The sequence below is a fragment of the Macaca thibetana genome, chromosome 4, assembly GCF_024542745.1.
Source record: "Macaca thibetana thibetana isolate TM-01 chromosome 4, ASM2454274v1, whole genome shotgun sequence".
Lineage (NCBI taxonomy): Eukaryota > Metazoa > Chordata > Mammalia > Primates > Cercopithecidae > Macaca > Macaca thibetana.
In genome coordinates, this window is record NC_065581.1 from 57,371,319 (window position 1) to 57,389,349 (window position 18,031).

The following is an 18,031-nucleotide window of genomic DNA, read 5'->3' on the forward strand; positions in this document are numbered from 1 at the left end:
GGTGGTTCTAAAGATTAAATAAAAACAGTCATATCAAGTGCTTATCACAGCGCCGCCACATAGAAAATTCTATAAATGTTAGCTTCTCCCACCACAACTTATCTATCTATCGATTTTCTCCCACCACTACTTATCTATCCATCCACCCACCCACCCACCCACCCATCCATCCATCCATCCATCCATCCATCCATCCATCCATCCATCTATTTATCTGAGATGAGGTCTCACTCTGTTGCCAGGCTGCAGTGCAGTGACAAGATCATAGCTCACTGCAGCCTCCAACTCCTGGGCTCAACTGATTCTCCCACCTCAGCCTCCCAAACAACTTGGACCACCAGCATGTGCCACTATGTCTGGTTAATTCTTTTAAATTTTGTGTAAGACAGGAGTTTATTTTTGTTGTCCACAAACTCCTGGCTTCAAGTCATCCTCCCACATTGGCCTCCCAAAGTGCTGGGATTATAGGCACGAACCACAGCACCTGGCCCCACCACAATTTTATTACCTTCAGTAGTATTGCTTCTTAAAGCTTTTCACCAACAATCTGTCAGCCAGCACCAAAACAAACAAAATACTTTATACCAGAGTTCCTTTCAGAAACTTGAAGCCTTCATGCCTCACATCCTGGTCATTGCTGGCTACTGCCCAAATTCAAGTTCTTCCTGTCACTGAGCCTCTCCTGCCCATATTTGATCTGGGCTTCATCTCTCCTGACCCAGCTTGCTACCATTCCCAAACTTCCAAAAATATCTACCCCATGGTAAAAAAGTCTTATGTCTTCAATACCTTAAACTGCTTTTATCTTTTTACTGAACCCCAAGTATCCCCCACTGCAATAACTAAAATTCAGCCAAGTCGCCCGACTTGGCCCCACAGGTGGGGCAGGTGAATTCTTACTCCTCCAGTGATGCAAAACCTGTGGTTATCAAGTCATTATCTGTAAGCACAAAAAAAAGCATTTTTACATTGTAGGCCACTCTTGCTCTCTGGCTCTCCTCCTTCCCCTCCTTAAACACGATGCTCGCATCCCGCAAAGATGTGGCACCTAGCTGTGTGCCTGGACACCCAAACGCCATCTCCACGTAGCACCCACCATCAGTGCTTTCTTTGTCTCTTCATTTCAGCCAGTCATACACCTACATCCTGGATCTCATCATCTTGAACCAGAACTAGTCTACCTGAGGTATTTAACTTCAAAAAGCAGTTTCCTATTCTTCCAGCACTTTCCTTTGCTAACTCTAGCTAACCAATTATCTGGCTTCATTAACATCTCACATTCCTTGACATGCCCAATTTTCTTCCTATCTATGAACTGTAGAGGAAGAAAAATAATTTTTTCCTCAACTCCCATAAATTCTTAATTGTAACAGACCCCTGTAACAAAAGATAGATTACCAAGAGAAAAACGAAGAGCAGTTTATTGATATATTTCATATATACTTGGGGGACAGGGTGGACTGTGGGAGACCAGAAGATGCCATGTCAAAATAAAAGGTTGTTGAGCTGAAGGCAATTAAGTAGCAGCAGATGCAGGAAAGCTCTCTGCTCTCCATTTGCCTAAAAGCAGGACATAGATTTACAAAGACAAAAGGTATCCTGTCCCCCTCTACCACAGGGAAAAACATTAACCAATAAAGATAACTTTAGTCAGTTATGGGCCTGGAGACGGGACCAAAATTATCTATATGAACAAGCTTTACTAACTGGCCTCTGTCTGCCATTTCTTTCCCTTCCCACAAGTTGCCACCCCCAGAGACTCAGAAGTTTTCTTCTTTTGTCGCATCATTTCTCTAATAATACACTGCCTTTTGTTGAAGATGCTATATAAAATGGAATTCAAAGCCGCCTCTAAGAACTGCTCATTCCCTGGGCTCTCCTATGTTTGTATGAAACATACATGTTAATAGACTGTCTTTCTCTTATCAATCTGTCTTTTGTTGTAGGCATCCATTCCAACTAACTTAAGAGGGTTGAAAAAATTATTTTTCTTCCTCTACAGATGCTCCTTCTATCTTTACATTCTTCTGTTTGTCTTGTACTATATTATTTATCATTTCCACCACTTCCTTGCTAATATCCGTAAGTCCCTCACATCTTTGTCCTCACCCTGCAACCACTCCACCACCAAACCTTAATCCTGATCAATCCAGCTGCATGTCTTCTCTGCTTTCACCCTAAGCTATAAACTTCTACCAGAGAAAAGCACACCACCATGTGGACTCCTGCCACTACAAAGTCCAGGTCTGTAACCTCAGCTAGGTACTCAAAGAAATGTGGCAATTCTTCTTGGTGTCCTAACTGGCCAGCTCTTTCACCTCTCACAATATTGTTTCAATTCTTTACTATTTGGCTGGGTGTGGTGGCTCACACCTGTAATCCCAACACTTTGGGAGGCCAAGGCAAGAGGATCACTTGAGCCCAGGAGTTCAAGACCAGCCTGGGCAACATAGGAAGACTCTGTCTCTATTTAAAAAAAAAAAAAAAAAAAATTAGCTGGATACAGTGCCGCATACCTGCGGTCCAAGCTTCCTCGAGCCCCTGAGGTGGGAGGATCACCTGGACCCAGGAGGCCAAGGTTGCAGTGAATCATGATTATGCCACTGCACTCCAGCCTGGGTGACACTAAAACTCCATTTCCAAAAATAAAAATTCTTCACTATTTGTCTACAACTACCTACCCTACCACCTCTACTTTTATGTTTTTATGTTTAGCAAACAAATTTCATCTCCTCCTTTAGCCACGTAAGAACCCCCTTCTGTCCTGCTATCCACAAACTTTGGTCCCACATGATCTCCTTTTCCCTTGGGGTTTAAATGCTTTCACCTCCTACTTCCTATCAATCTCATTCTATCAATAATCCCCTCTCATGTGGGTCTCTCAGTATTTAAAATACCCAAGTCTCTTCCATCCTCAAATAAATAAAAATAATCTTCATGAAATCAATTCCCTCTTTACTTATCACCATCTGTCTCCCATTCTCTTCTTAGGAAAGCTACCTTAAAAAGTACTCTATATTTTCTTGTCTCTATTACCTTCACATCTCTACCTGTTTTGATTTGGCCTCTTTCTTACCATTCCACTAAAACTAAGTAAAGGTGACCAGACAAAGTGAGGGAGTTCTTGTTCCTAACTCTATTTTTCCAATAAAGAAGAAAATTAGATTGTTAACATAATGGAAGTGATGGGTAGGGGGATGCTGACTAGTTGAAAGATATTGTGAGAGATTATCTATCACCTCTTCCTTCACAGCCTCACTCATTCAGCAAACACTCATAAATGCCCACTTGTACCATTAATAGGCATTGGTTATACAACAATCCTCATAGAGCTTACAGTCTAACGACAGAAACACACCATGGAGAAGAGCTCAAGAGTTGTTTTCCCATCCTTCCATTTTCTAATCCTGGTATCGCTGAGATGTCTGTCACTGGTAATCTTTCTTCTTTGGCTTCCATGACATCACCCCTTCCAGGCTTTCCTCCGGCCTCTCTAACCATTCCTTCTCAGTCTTCATTAGAGGTTCCTCTGTTACCCAACCTTTAACATTATTCCCAAGGCACAGGCCTCGGGCCTCTTTCCTCCACTCTCCTCACTCTCCCTAGATCATCTGTACCACAATGGCTTTAGCTGCCACCTTCACACAGTTGACTCCCACATCCCTATATCCCATCCCAAACCTTAACCCTAAACCCAACTCCCTATCATATACACTTCCATTGCAATAGTAAAACTAACCATGAATTGACGACTTAAATGAGCCAGATACTGTGATTAAGCACTTCATAAAAATTACCTCTTATAATCTTTACAATATACAATATTATTTTACAAATGACAAAGAGACATAAAGTAATAATATGACCTGTTCAAAGTTTACCCAAATTACTAACAGGTAGAAGTCAAATTTGAACTTGAATCTGTCTGGCTACAAAGCTAATACTCTTAATCACTGTGCTGTATCTCACAGCCCCTTCAAACTCAATGTATTGAGAAATTAATTTCTCTTTTTCCTTCCTGTACTTTCTCCTTCATTCCTAGCTCAGAGAATGGCCCCACCATTTACCCAGTTGCCCCCAAATAAAAGAAACTGCTGGGATCATCCTTGATGCCTTTTCAACCTCTGTGCCCACATCCAATTGGTAACACAGTCCTACGCAGCCTCATCTCTCCTCCCTGCCCTCTAACACCCATCCCAAACATTCTTCGTGCTCCAGCCACAGTAAACTACTTCTAGTTCATCAATAAGAATGGATTTCCACAGATACTATGCATTTATACGTACCACTCTTTATCCAGAGAAAGCCCTCACCAATTCCCATCCCATGCTACTCCTCCACTCATCCTTTTCCTTGAGGAAGCCCCAGCTGATTCTGCCTCAGGGGTCTGTGTAAGGGACCTGACGATCTTCTGTACTTTTGAAAGTCCTCCACACACACTGGTATAATAGCAGTACCTCTTGTGTGTCATTATTGTCTGTTGTTAGATCACCCTCTAACACGTGAGCAGTATATCCTGAAAGATAATGTCTTATTCGCCTTAGTATTGCAATGCCTAGCTAGGGCAGTGCTTGGCACATTATAGATACTCAGTAAATATCCAATGAACAAATGACTTTATGATTGAGTTGGACACCTTGAGAATCTGCATTAATTCACTAAGGAGACCAGGATTCTCTTGGTCACTTCTGTTTTATCACATATTTCAAAGTCCCACTGGGGAGAAGAGGCTTTATTACCTATAGCGGACATGCAGCACACAACCAATCCACCCATAAATATGTCACTAAACCAAATGGGTTTTGTTTGCTTATTATTTACAGAATACAAAACACACGTCTGACAACATTTTTCAAAAAACCTATTTTGGCACTGTGTAAAAACAACCAAAACCTAGTGTTTGTCCTACAAGTTCAAAGAGAGTGTAATGGAAGGTCAACATGCCTACATAAAACGTCTTATGTCATGAATCCAAGTGAACTCATTCTGGGCCTTGACAATCAAGAAGTCATCACTTCTATTTTACTTTTTCATTTGTTTGTTTTTGAGACAGAGACTCGCCGTGCCACCCAGACTGGAGTGCCATGGCACCACCATGGCTCACTGCAGCCTTGATTTCCCAGGCTCAAGCAATCCTCCCACCTCAGCCTCTGAAAGCACTGGGATTACAGGCATGAGGCACCGTACCTGGCCTATTTTACCTTTTCACTTCACATAGGTAAGCTCAAAAACTGAAATAAAAATATTGAAAACTAAGCTCAGCCTAAAAAACATCACTACCAACAACCAAAAAACCCTCATACTCTTTCTTACATCTGCTTCTCTTTTTCCCTCATTACGTCTACTCTTACACACAACACTGATACTTTATCCCAAGTTTTCCCTTCTCCCTCTGGATAGAGCTGAGGCAACAGTCAATGACTGAAACACCAATAACTGTAACTAAAAGAAAAAGGTGCAGAGGATTGTGGGTGAGAATCCGCAGGAAGGGAATTTGGACAGGCAAAGTTCAAACCAAAGAAGAAAGCTTGACCCCATTTCACATAGTTCCAACAGTGCTGTCACCAGACACATGCCTGCTCATGGTCAGTCAGGGATATAAAACAACGTAAGTTTTGTTTCACTGTGCAAGTGTGACCAAGTGCCTCATGGAGCACAGTCAAGCAATGTGAGCCACAGTCTCAAAAAACAGCTAAAAAACACAATAAATATGAGAGATCAAGCAGAATATTTTGCTCTGCAGTCTGGGAACCAAAGCAACCAGTACTGGAACTCTCAAAGCATAAAAGGATGAATAAACCCAACTTTTCTGAATCTTCTTTATGTTTGTTGGCTCATTCTACAAAACACTCAACTGCTAGTTTCTCACGCCCCTAAGGAAGATACTAAGTGCAAAAGTATTTGCAGTTCTTGCCATTACTTTTAATGGCAATTTATTCACACACGTAATCATATGAATATATTAGCTGTTCTAAGATTGATTTTTATAGGAAGAAGGGGGTCTTATATCTCCATTTTCTCTCTTCCCACTATCAACTTGAATCAAGGCAACTATTATCTCTACTCTAGATTGTTACCACTAGTCTTCAATGTCAATGCCAACAACGCGTTTTGAAACACAGTCGTGAAACACCTCGAATAATATTGGGCTTCTACCTTCTTCTGGTACTAAGCCTCCATGTTTGGATTAGTACCAGCCGACTAACTAGTCTCGCTGTACCAAATATTATTATATTCTCATTCCCAAAACGGTGTGTTCTTTACTCCGCAGGTATGGTAATCCAAATTCAAGCAATTCTCCTCTTCTCCTATATGATCAAATCATATTAATATCAAGCTATATGAACAATATGTTCCCTCTCTCCTACAGTAGTTTGTTCAGTCTACTTCTCCCTTTGGAACAGTTTCCCCATACTCAACGTGGCCTGGCACTTATCAGGTGCTCAATAACTATCTACTGAATAAATGCAGAGCAGGAATAAAGGAAGTATTAAAGACAGAAAAAGTATGAAAGATCAGAAACACACTTAGAAAACAGTTTCCTGTTTTCATTTTGTATGAATGAGTTTTAACCCTGCCATGTAAACTTTGTCATTTCAGAAAATTAAAAGGTTTCCAATTAACCTCACTTTCCGATAATAGCAGAATACCCTTACCAATGCACAAAAGTGTCCAGTGGGTAACACAGGCCTAGAGACCACTCGGTGAGAACCTACGGTTGAGTAAGAAAGCTAAGTTTCACCTGAATCACTTATCTAAAAAAATTTCATGAATTTGACATTGTATAGAGCTTCAAAATGTCTTTTCAATAAAAGAAAACAAGCCAACATATCTCATCTTATAGCATACTGATTTCATTCACAGCTTATTACTAAATGACCCACTTACTGCTAAATGAATTGCAACAGCCTCACCCGTGTTAGTCAGCTGAATCTGTAAACGTGAAAGTCCTATGAGCAAAGTCAATGCCACCAGACAACTGGGCAACAGAAACACCCTATTTTTACAGATGCTGTCATGGTTATGGCATGCACTGAGTACACAAGAACTGTCAGCTCCAAAGTTGACTTGGATATTCCCCGAAAGCTTATTCACTTTTTTAAAAAGTATGTATCTTATTATTCCATACAAAGAAAATAATGCAATTTTTATTCTTAAACATTTTTAAATAACTACATAATTTACAGTGTTATCAAATTAACTATCTAAATAATTTATGTCAATAGTAGAAAAAGCAACATCTCTGAAGTTAAGAAAACAGAGATAGTTAAAGAAAGTTATATAATGAAAATTAAAAAAATCATGAGGATTCAAACTGAAGGAAAGCAGAGATATTTGGTGGATGCCCTCCTCTCACTACTGAACAAGCTGAGACTAAAAGAGGTGATGTCATTTGCCTAGGGTCTCACAGCATGCTAGTAGGAGACCTAGGATATGAACCCAGGTCTCCTAAATTTTGGCACAGAATTTATAAGAGAGGGGCATTTCTCCTTTGTGCTTAGAAAAGAAATCTATTCTTACAAGTCAGACTAATTTTTCTTCTGTTTCAGTAGCCACAGTCATCCAGTTTCCTCCCAGTGCACCTACTGCCAGGAAAATGGCTGCACATAGATATGTCACGAAAGGGAATCCCCTGGGTTTGCCTCACTCCTAAAGGCAGACCCTTTTCACTGGAGCTTCTCAACTTCTATATTGGCAAAGGAGCTGATACACAGAACACTACACATTTTCAGAGGAAGATACAGTCCTGGATCTCTCAGATGAACTGGATGTCAGGGTCCATAAAAATTTTCCTCACTAGACCAGTTGTACCTCCTTAATCAACAGTCCCCACCCAATCCCCCCACCCCAGAGAGAAGACCAGATTTGCCTCTGGCATTATGTTCTCTTCCTCTCTGGTATCAGTTACTCTCAATAACGCCTTTGAAGTGTATCTGCACTAGTGAAGTGTAAATAACCAAAATGAGCTTCAAGAATTGGTTCCAGACCTAACTAAACTAAAGAGCTTCTGCACAGCAAAAGAAACTGTCAACAGAGTAAACAGATGATCTAATTTTAAAATGGAAAAAAAAAATTTGCAGACTATGAATCTGAAAAAGAACTAATATCCAGAATCTATAAGGACCTTAAACAAATCAACAAGGAAAAAACAAATGACACTTCTATTCATGTCCATTGCCCACGTTTTAATGATGTTGACACTTCTCAGAAGAAGTCATACAAACGGTCAAAAAACACACGAAAAAATGCTCAATATCACCGATCATTAAAGAGATGCAAATCAGAACCACAATGAGATACCATCTCACACCAGTCATAATGGTCATTAATAAAAAGTCAAGGCTGGGTGGCTCATGCCTGTAATCCCAGCACTTAGGGAGACCAAGGCAGGTGGATCACCTGAGGTCAGGGGTTCGAGAACAACCTGGCAAACATGGTGAAACCTCATCTCTACTAAAAATACAAAAATTAGCCAGGCGTGGTGGATGCCTGTAATCCCAGCTACTCGGGACGCTGAGGTAGGAGAATCCCTTGAAGAGCAGAGATCACGCCACTGAACTCTAGCCTGGGCAACAGAGTGAGACTCCATATCAAAAAAGTAAAAATTAAAATTAAAAAAAAGTCAAAATAATAATAGGATGTTGGTGTGGTTGCAGAGAAAAAGGGATGCTTATACACTGTTAGTGGAAATGCAAATTAGTTCAGTCCCTGTGGAATGCAGTTTGGATATTTCTCGAAGGACTAAAAGCAAAACTATCATTCAACTGAGCAGTCCCATTACTGGGTATATAACCAAAGGAAAATAAATCATTCTTCTAAAAAGACATCTGCACTCGTATGTTTATCACAGCACTAGTCACAATAGCAAAGACATGGGAATCAACTTAGGTGTCTGTCAACAATGGACTGGATAAAGAAAATGTGGTATATAGAGCCATACATAGAGTACTACACAGCCATCAAAAAAAAAGCAAAATCATGTCCTTTGCAAAAACATGGATGCAGCTGGAAGTCATTATACTAAGTGAATTAACACAGGAACAGAATACCAAAAACCACATGTTCTCACTTGTCAGTGACAGCTAAACACTGAGTATACACAGACACAGAGATGGGAATAACAAACACTGGGTATTCCAAAAGTGGGGATGGTAAGAGTGGGACAAGGGTTGAAAAACTACCTATCAAGTATTACATGACAGGATCATTGGAAGCTCCAACCTCAGGATTATGCAATATTTAACAAACCTGCACATGTACCCACTGAATCTTAAATATTTTTTTAAATGGTTCCTTCCAAGGGTATTTCCATTCCAACAAATTGACAGGGTTTTCATTGTTGTTGTTTTTTTATTTTTCTTTTAGTTTCATGCTACCTTGTCTAAGAAGGCTGACAAAGTTTTAAGCTAACTATGGAATTGGAAGAATACAGTCAGCACACTGTATGACACATAATAGATACTTAGTAAATATCTGCTAAGGAAATGAGAGGATGAATGGAGATGGGATCACAGAGGGAGGGGAAGATGGCAGCCTATTCTGGTTATACAGAATGTTCTGTGTCTGAAGGAGAGAAAGACGTGTCCTGTTAAAAGTTTTGAAAACTTACAGAATTCTTTCTATTTACAGGATGGTCACAAAGTATTTCTCTTTTCTCCAGAAACAGAAGACAAAAAGATATACATTACAAAGCACTTTACAGTCTCCTAAGTCTTTTTCACATATGTGACCTCATTTAATCCTCAAAACAAGAAACTACCCCAATTTTAAGGATGGGAATAATAAGACCTGCGTTGATGTAAGCCTTCTGACTCAACATCTTGTAAGTTCTCTTCCCCTGCTCTGCCAAGCTAAGTGATTCCCCATAACACTGCTGAGAGAGTTTTACCTATCCATGGACCACCTCCTACAGAAGCAGAAACTGACTTGTGGGACACACAGTGGATGTAGAAATGACAGTCAAGTGTTCTTCTGTGCGGAACACAAATCCCTATTGATTTAGAGACTCAGATACGAAAACACTAGCAAATGAAAATTAAATCCTTTCATATGTTTCTATTAAAATAAAAATAAGGATTATATTCTATTTCAGAGAGTGTAGATATTAGTAAGAATGAAAGCAGCAAGCCGGAGAAGGTGAAGCTCAGGATTCTTCTCCTACCTCATGAATTTCATTATTGCAAGAGTAAAAGCTTAACACTGGGAGGAAGATTGGTGCAAAGCTGTGGATGGCAGCAACTGGAATTCACTTCCTGTTCCCACTATTTTCTAGCCCTGTGACTTCTCTGGGCCTCAGTTTCTTCTTTTGTAAAACGAGTATAATAATAGAATCTTCTTGGTGTGAGAGACTAAGAGATACACACACACGGCTAAGAACAGTGCCTGCCCCACAGTGAATGGAGGCGTGTAAGAGGGTATTATATTTCTAAAACTCTTTTAATCACATCACTTGACACTATAGTCAAGCTAAAGCAAATTCCATATTGAATTTGTCAACACAGACAAATATTTCCAAGCCAAGATGTTTGTTTCCAAGGACAATTTCTTTAAAAATGTTTAAACTATTTTGGCAGAAACAAATGTAATCAACACATTTTTAGCATCTGCTTCCAAGTTAAAAAAAAAAAAAAAAGTGTGAAAATGCTTCACAAAATATTTTTAACTGTAAAGATGGCACAAACATTTTTAAAACTTTAACTGGTACAAACTGCCTATATAAGGGAGGGGTGAAATAGAGAACAAAAGTAATTAATAAGTTGATAAAGTCCAAGTGCTAATGCTCTAAATTGATAACTACTTTGAACAAATTCTCATTTACTTATTTAAACAGGGGGAAAAAAATACCTTTTTTTGTAAAGCAAAGGATTCAAACTGTGTATGTCCTTCATTTAACTTAAAAGGCAGAGAAAGGCATCATAATGCTGATAGGGACCCAAATTCTATGCAATTATTCTAAAACTATATTTTCACAAACTGGTTATGAAATCTAAATGACTAGAAATAGTCAAGAGAAATCAATATGAATGTTCATGTTTAAAGAAAGAGATAAAATGGTTCAGCAAGAAATGAGTTAGTCAATTATAGAATGAATGACCTTCATCTTCAAGATCTGTGGAGCAAGGCTAAACACATTCAGATTTTACCCTGGTCCTTGAATTCCAATCATAAATTTTAAAGTCTAAACTTCTTAAAAGAGTTGGTGAAAGAAAAAAATAATGAATAAATATATTTCAGGTAGGTTGAACGTAATTCCTCTCACATTCTGAGATGGTTCTTAATTTTTTTCAAAGTTTTTTAAATACAAAAGCCAATGTAATGAAAATATTCAACTCTTCATTATTCAGAGACTGACAATATATTGTGTACAACAGCCACACTCATTTCTTAACCTTCTCTCTTTGTTTTTTTACTTTAGGCCACTGCACTACTCATCAGCAATTCACCAAAGGATGGAAAGGAACAGAAATGCAGTTCAATTTTCATTACTTAATAGAGCCACCACATGTTTTGCTGAGAAGTTAAACTTACACTGATCATCATCCCAGGTGACTAATTCTCAAGTGACTAACTTTACAGCCATGGTCTCCTGTCATTTGTTATGAACAAACAATGAGATATAATGCACAAGGAAAAGAGTTACATTTTACTTATCTCAGGGTGCCTAGTTTGGGTTCAATACATAATAAATGTTTGATAAAGAAATAAAGGAAGAGAGGGAAAAAGAGAGCAGGAATAACACTGGACAAACAAAAAGGCATATACTTATGTACATGAATTCACAGAAATTTAAAACTGGAAAGATGTATGTAGGAAAAGGAGGGTAAATTGCATCAGGTAAGAGTTCAGCCTGGCAGACAATTTTGGGTCAGATCAAAGCTGTACCACTCATTGTTAAGTGAGTTGAGTAAGCTACTTAACTTTCCTAAGACTCAGTTTCCTCATCTGTAAAGATGGAGCTCATAACAGAACACTTCTGAGACTTGCTCTGAAGATTTATGTAGTTGTGGAGTACTTCGAATATAGCAGGACTCAACAAATAGCATTATTATTAGCAGTAGGATCATGATCTAGTCCAGTATGCTCCTTTTATAGAAAGTAAAACTGAGACTTAGAGAAATAAAGAAGACTGCCTAAGTCATGCAGCTCTCTGGTGGCAAAGCCTGACTAGAAGAACTTCTATTTTCTGCCTGCCAGGCCATAATCCACATTGCTTATCAGAAAACCTACATTAAGAAGAAAATGAGATGGTAAACGCTAAGCTAAGGTGATGCTGGTTCTCTAAATCTGGTGTGTTTTTAAAAACACATGAGCAGGTGCCTAAAACATATATAATACTGTCTCATGACAGAAGATATTTTGATTAAATTAAATCTCAAGCAAGGTGTTTTTCAATAAGCAATCTAGAGGATTCTTCTGCAGGGACCCTGGGGCCAGGCTTTAAGAAGTACTGCTGTAGAATAAGAAGAGTAAAAAGGTCCCTATCCAACATCCTGACCCTTAGAATCACCTACAGAGCACCCAACTGCAGGTGACATCCAGGCATCTATCTTTTTTGAAATATCTTCAGATGACTCTTACATGTATATGGTCAGATTAGAGAACCCACAGTCTATAGATGATGAAAACAACTATCTTTGCTAATATCAACTTAACAAAACTGGGAAGAGGTGGGATTTGTGAAACTAAAGAAAAAAGAATGTTTTCTGGAAAGAGCTCAAGGACAAAGGTAGGAAACCTTGTCACAAGGTACAAGGTGAGTCTTGGACAAACAGAAGATCCTTGAAAAAGGTACAAACACTGAGCTCATTACTCCTTGTCTCCCAAAACAATCTACCTTCTGCCACCTGTTTATAACATATCCTTCACAGACGACACTATTAATATCAATTCCTGCTCTAACTTTTTAGCAATCTCCCTTAAATTTCATTGACAGGCAAAACAAGTGGGATATCGTGCCATAATTTAACTCAGGTAATCTTATTTACCATATTGCCTTAAGGATTTATTTAACCTCTTTGAGTTTCCATTTTTTCATTCTGTATATGAGGCATAGTCTATTTTGCCTATTTCATACAGTTGTTGGGATGATCAAATGACATAATGTGTCTGAAACCATTTTTCCAATTCCAAAGCAGTATACAAATCTAAGATACTCCTTTTTTACCTACTTATCCTAATAAAGATATAACATGTTGATAACATTTATATGCAGCAGGAAGGGCTGGATGAGTGGCCTCCACAGAGTCCCTCGAGCCAAGAAGACCACTCTAGGTCAGTGTGTCATTGCAACAACTCAAAGGGGAGGTAGACTGAGAATGATGAATGTCACAGGACTAGGGGAGATCAAGTCAGGTTAAAATAAGTTCAAAAAATTGTACACTATTCTATTTAGAAGTTAACTCGAAAGTTGAGTCCAACCCTACATGCAACTCAGAGCAAAAACTGATCACATAGGGAAGCTATGAAAAAGAGCAAACAAAAGGAATGTTGGTTACTCGGCCATTTCCGGGATGAAATGCCAATGAAGCGGCTGGAAGCTCTCATTGGCTTTCAGCAATCTCACTAATTCTCCAATGAAAAATATAGAATCCCATGCAAGATAAAGAGTTATGTGGAAGTTTCCAACCAAAGATAAAGAGACAGAGTCAAACAACTCCAAGGTAACAGGAAGAATGTCCTAAGAGGAATAGCTAAACTGTTGATTTTGACTCTTTGTGTGCCACAGAATAAACAAATAGTCTTTATCTGAACTACAGGGACATGAGACATCAAACCCTTCAGAAAAAATAATGACTACCCATCCAGCTTTGACCAAGATGATGTCAGGCTTTATATATATTGCATCACAGTTATTTCACAAATCTGATCGGTCAGTTTGTGACTTATTTCCACATATATTTTCCATTGAAGGAAAGGCTAATGTACCACTAAGGAAACAGATTATAAAAATTTCCATTAATGCAAAAATGTACAGCTTACTTGAAGCCAAATTATGCAAGAAAACAGTTGGAAAACATATGTGAAATTAAACCAACTGCTTATATTCATAAACATATAGTAGTCAAGTAGTTTTCTTTTGCACTGGCCATTATGCCAGAGCTACACAGATAACGACACAGACTGAATGTTTTCTTTTTAAAATGTAACCACTGTAAAATACAAACAGAACTGATGACATAATATTGGCAAGGTGTAGCAGAGTATATAAACAGGACACCTTCAGGAGAACTCAGCCACCAAGGTCAGTGATGATGGCGTACGCTAAACCTCATAAAACCTCATTCTATCATTATGCAAATGATCTCTGCTCATTGATACAATGACCTTGCCAAGAATGATTAACATCACAAATACTCTTTATGTTCAGATGTTTTATTAAAAGATAAAGTTAGGAATAGCTTAAAGAAAAAGCCATCAACTCCTCAGTAGTAACATGTAGAGGTTATTTGGATAATACATTTCTTGAGCAATTAATAAATACCTATCTAATCATACTTTAAAGACAAGTAAAAACCCCAGATAAGTAACTTCTCTAAAGCTAAATATCAGTATTAGGAATAAAGATCTAAACTTCCTGGCAGTCTGTGTCATTTTCAAATTCCTATGGCTGCTACCCTAACAATTTCTGATTTTAGACTGGGGCTGGGGAATAACATAAAGGAAGAGAAAAGACGTGTCCTGACCCTCAAAACATAAGCACAGAATTGACAGCAATTATGTGAATGTTTCTGCACATGAAAATCAACAAAGAACCAGAATCTGGCTTTCCAAACTTATGAATCAGCAAGTCGGTATTGACTGATAATTTTACAGTATCCTATTATTTGTTACAAAGCTATTGTCTTCTCATGACTATTTTCTAATTGAACTTTTACCTACAGTCCAACTAAGTTTCCACAGGCTATTCCACAGGCAAAGTCAAGAATCATGAACTAGAAAAATTTGAAAGATATGCACTCTCTTACTGTAGTGCTTTTTAAAGTCTTCCACCAATAATGAAAATGTACAGGATTTTTAGACTAAAGTGGGATCAAAGAATGTGCACAGCACAAAAATAAAACCATAATAATCAAACCTGAGGCTACAAATAAAACGCAATGAAACTCTACGGCTTTTACATGCACTAATATGAAAATAACTTTATGAAAGACAAATTAGATGTGAGTCTGATGGAGCACCTGAAATACTTATTTACTTGAACTCAGACTCCACATTTCACTTACCTCATTTCCATCTGTGTCCTTAGAAACAGAGGACACACTAGTATAAAGGGAATGGCATCTCTTTTTTTTAAACTGAAAATGCTGTGTTGCATGAGGGCAAAATCTCTCAGTGTTTTGCTTTTCTTGTATACTGCTATAACCTTTTGATGGGTCTTCAGCAAACCCACTTTTTTCGAGAGATCTTTCTATACTCGAGGGAACAGAGCTTAAGCTGGCTGCCTTTCGAAAAGAAAAAACATCAGTTTTTTCCTGGAATGTTATTTCGCTTGTGTTGACATCATCTAAATGCTTCTTCCTCTTTGCGCAATATGGAGTGCTGTCTTTTTCTGAAATCCTTTCATCCAGCTCACTAACTTTTACTTCTGTTTCACTGTCTTCAGCAGGAGAAGTATTCACATGGTCAGACCAACTGCTTACAGCACTCGGCAGAAGTTTCTGTTTAACACTGTCAGCTACAACTTCTGTCTTCTTTTGCTGAATACCATCTCCCAGGGCAGAGTGTAGGGTAACAGATTCCTGCTGTACCAGTCCCCTGGATAAAGGAGCTGGCTGTTCTTTTGAAGGCTGACTGCTGCTCTTCTTCTTGTCTTCATTTTCATTGTTTGCCTTAACTGACTCTTTGTCACCTCCAGTTTTCTTGATTGGTTTTCTTCTGAAGTATTTTCTTCCAGGAGAGTATTTTTCAGGGTTCAAAGGAGTTTTGGCAGGATCTACATATTGTTCTTCCTTCTCAGCTCTTACACATCCACAGACATTCCCCATTTGATTTGTAGGAGATCACAGCTCCACAATTTCACTCATTTCAAAATCCAGAGCTTACTTAGATCCTCTCCATTAAGTCTGAAAATTCCACTCTGACGTCTGTTCCACACAGACTTCATGACCATCCTCTTCAGTCTGAGGCCATTTTGCTTATGAGAAAGGCACACACAAGAAATGCTGTGGCATCCTGCCCAGCCGGTCCCTGTGTCTCATTAGACACTGTGGCTTATTTCTGGCCACCAATCCTCTTAGACAAACATTACTGTTCACTGTCAAATTACAACACTGATGAGCTCGCAAGGCAAACCCTTAGCTTCACTGTATGAGAAGATTATGACTGTTTTTAACTTTCAGTTTTCTGAAATGCAGATACACTAACGAAGTTTGCACTTAACCTTTGAAACTATCGGTGGTTCAACGAATGAGAGCAAACAGAAAGCAAATACCAGTCAGGAGAGATTTGGGAAAGTGCCCTTCAAATTTAGTTTCAAAGTGCCTTTCAAATTGAACTTCAGAGACTCTCTACCCTCTACCACATAATTTTTTTTTCTTAAGAAATACCAACTAATTTTGGTACTTGCACACAAAGAAACAAACCAAAAGCTCAAATATCTCTGTAAATTATATTAAGACTCTTATTCAAAACAAGTCATAAAAAATAACAAGATGATTCAATAGCTAGCAGGAGAGATAAGTGGTAAATGCTTAGAATTCTCTAATAAAATTGTTTCTAAAAAATCAATCTTTTAAAATAGTTTATAATACTTTTCAAATAATATAAATTTCCAAGCCATCACTTCATCTAATTATTAGGACTTTAATGTGAGCAAATAGATAAATTATGTAATTTAAAGCATGAAACACTTAGCAAAAGGAAATATATGTGCATTCATATATATATATACATATATATATGCAGTTAAACTTTATATGTAACTTTTATAATTATACCCTAGTTAAATATTATACAGTTTTTATGAGGGACTTGCTGGAAAAATAATGAGTCAGCATGAAACTTGATTATCCAAGGTGTGCATATTTCTAACACTTAGTCATAGACATCGTTAAAAAAAAAAAAAATAGAATGGCATGAAATGGATTTACACGTAAGCAGAAATCATTTCACTATTAAAAAAATTAGTAATTGCCTTTCACTAGGTAGTCTTTAGACTGATCAAAAGATGGAACTCATTATATTTTACTAAGTAAGAATATTCAATTAGTCAAGTTTGCAATGATACCGCAGATGTCTGTCAATAACAGATCCTGCATTGTAAAATTTTCCTTATTCATTTAAAAATATTCTCCAGTAGCAAAAACTGAATATCTCAGAAGATAAGCTGGTAAAAATAAGGTCTCAGATTTTTTTTTGTTTTTAACTTGATTTTCAATGTATTCAAAGGCAATGAGTGGTACCTTATTCAAGAGAATATAAATGTATAATCGCTGGTATTTGTACTAACATGATGGAAAGGCAACCAGTGATCTGCACTCCCCCAATCCTTCCCTCCATCTCCACTGATGAAGTTTAGATATTTGTCCCCTCCAAATCTCATGTTGAAAATGTGACTCCCAATGTTGGAGTTAGGCCTAGTAGGGGGTGTCTGGGTCATGGAAGCGGCTCCCTCATGAACGGCTTTGTGCCATCCCCACAGTAATGAGCTCTTACCCACTTAAGAGTTAGTTGTTTGAGGCCAGCAATAGTAGTTCATGCCTGCAATCCCAGCCCTTTGGGAGGCCGAGGCAGGTGGACTGCTTGAGGTCAGGAGTTCAAAACCAGCCTGGCCAACATGGTAAAACCCCGCCTCTAATAAAAATACAAAAATTAGCCAGACATGGTGATGCATGCCTGTAATCCCAGCTACTTGGGAGGCTGAGGCAGGAGAATCACTTGAACCCAGGAAGTGGAGGTTGCAGTGAGCCAAGATTGCACCACTGACTGCACTCCAGCCTGGGTGAGAGTGAGACTCCGTCTCAAAAAAAAAAAAAAAAAAAAAAAAAAAAGAGTTAGTTGTTTGAAAAAACCTGGTACCTCCTACCCCTCC

At 38.4% G+C, this 18,031-nt stretch overlaps 1 protein-coding gene across 16 annotated transcripts in view; it reads right to left on the reverse strand.

The window, feature by feature from the left end:
• The window catches only part of DST (dystonin), a 1,587,602-nt gene that overhangs the window by 211,394 nt on the left and 1,358,177 nt on the right, over positions 1-18,031 (reverse strand). The window contains exon 1 of one of the 16 annotated variants that reach the window (XM_050788753.1): positions 15,225-16,597. The exons of the other annotated variants lie outside the window; for them this stretch is intronic. Coding sequence (XP_050644710.1) covers positions 15,225-15,986 — 762 coding nt within the window. The 5' untranslated portion in view covers positions 15,987-16,597. Of the gene's footprint in view, positions 1-15,224; positions 16,598-18,031 lie in introns of those variants that run through there. 16 annotated transcript variants of the gene reach the window in all.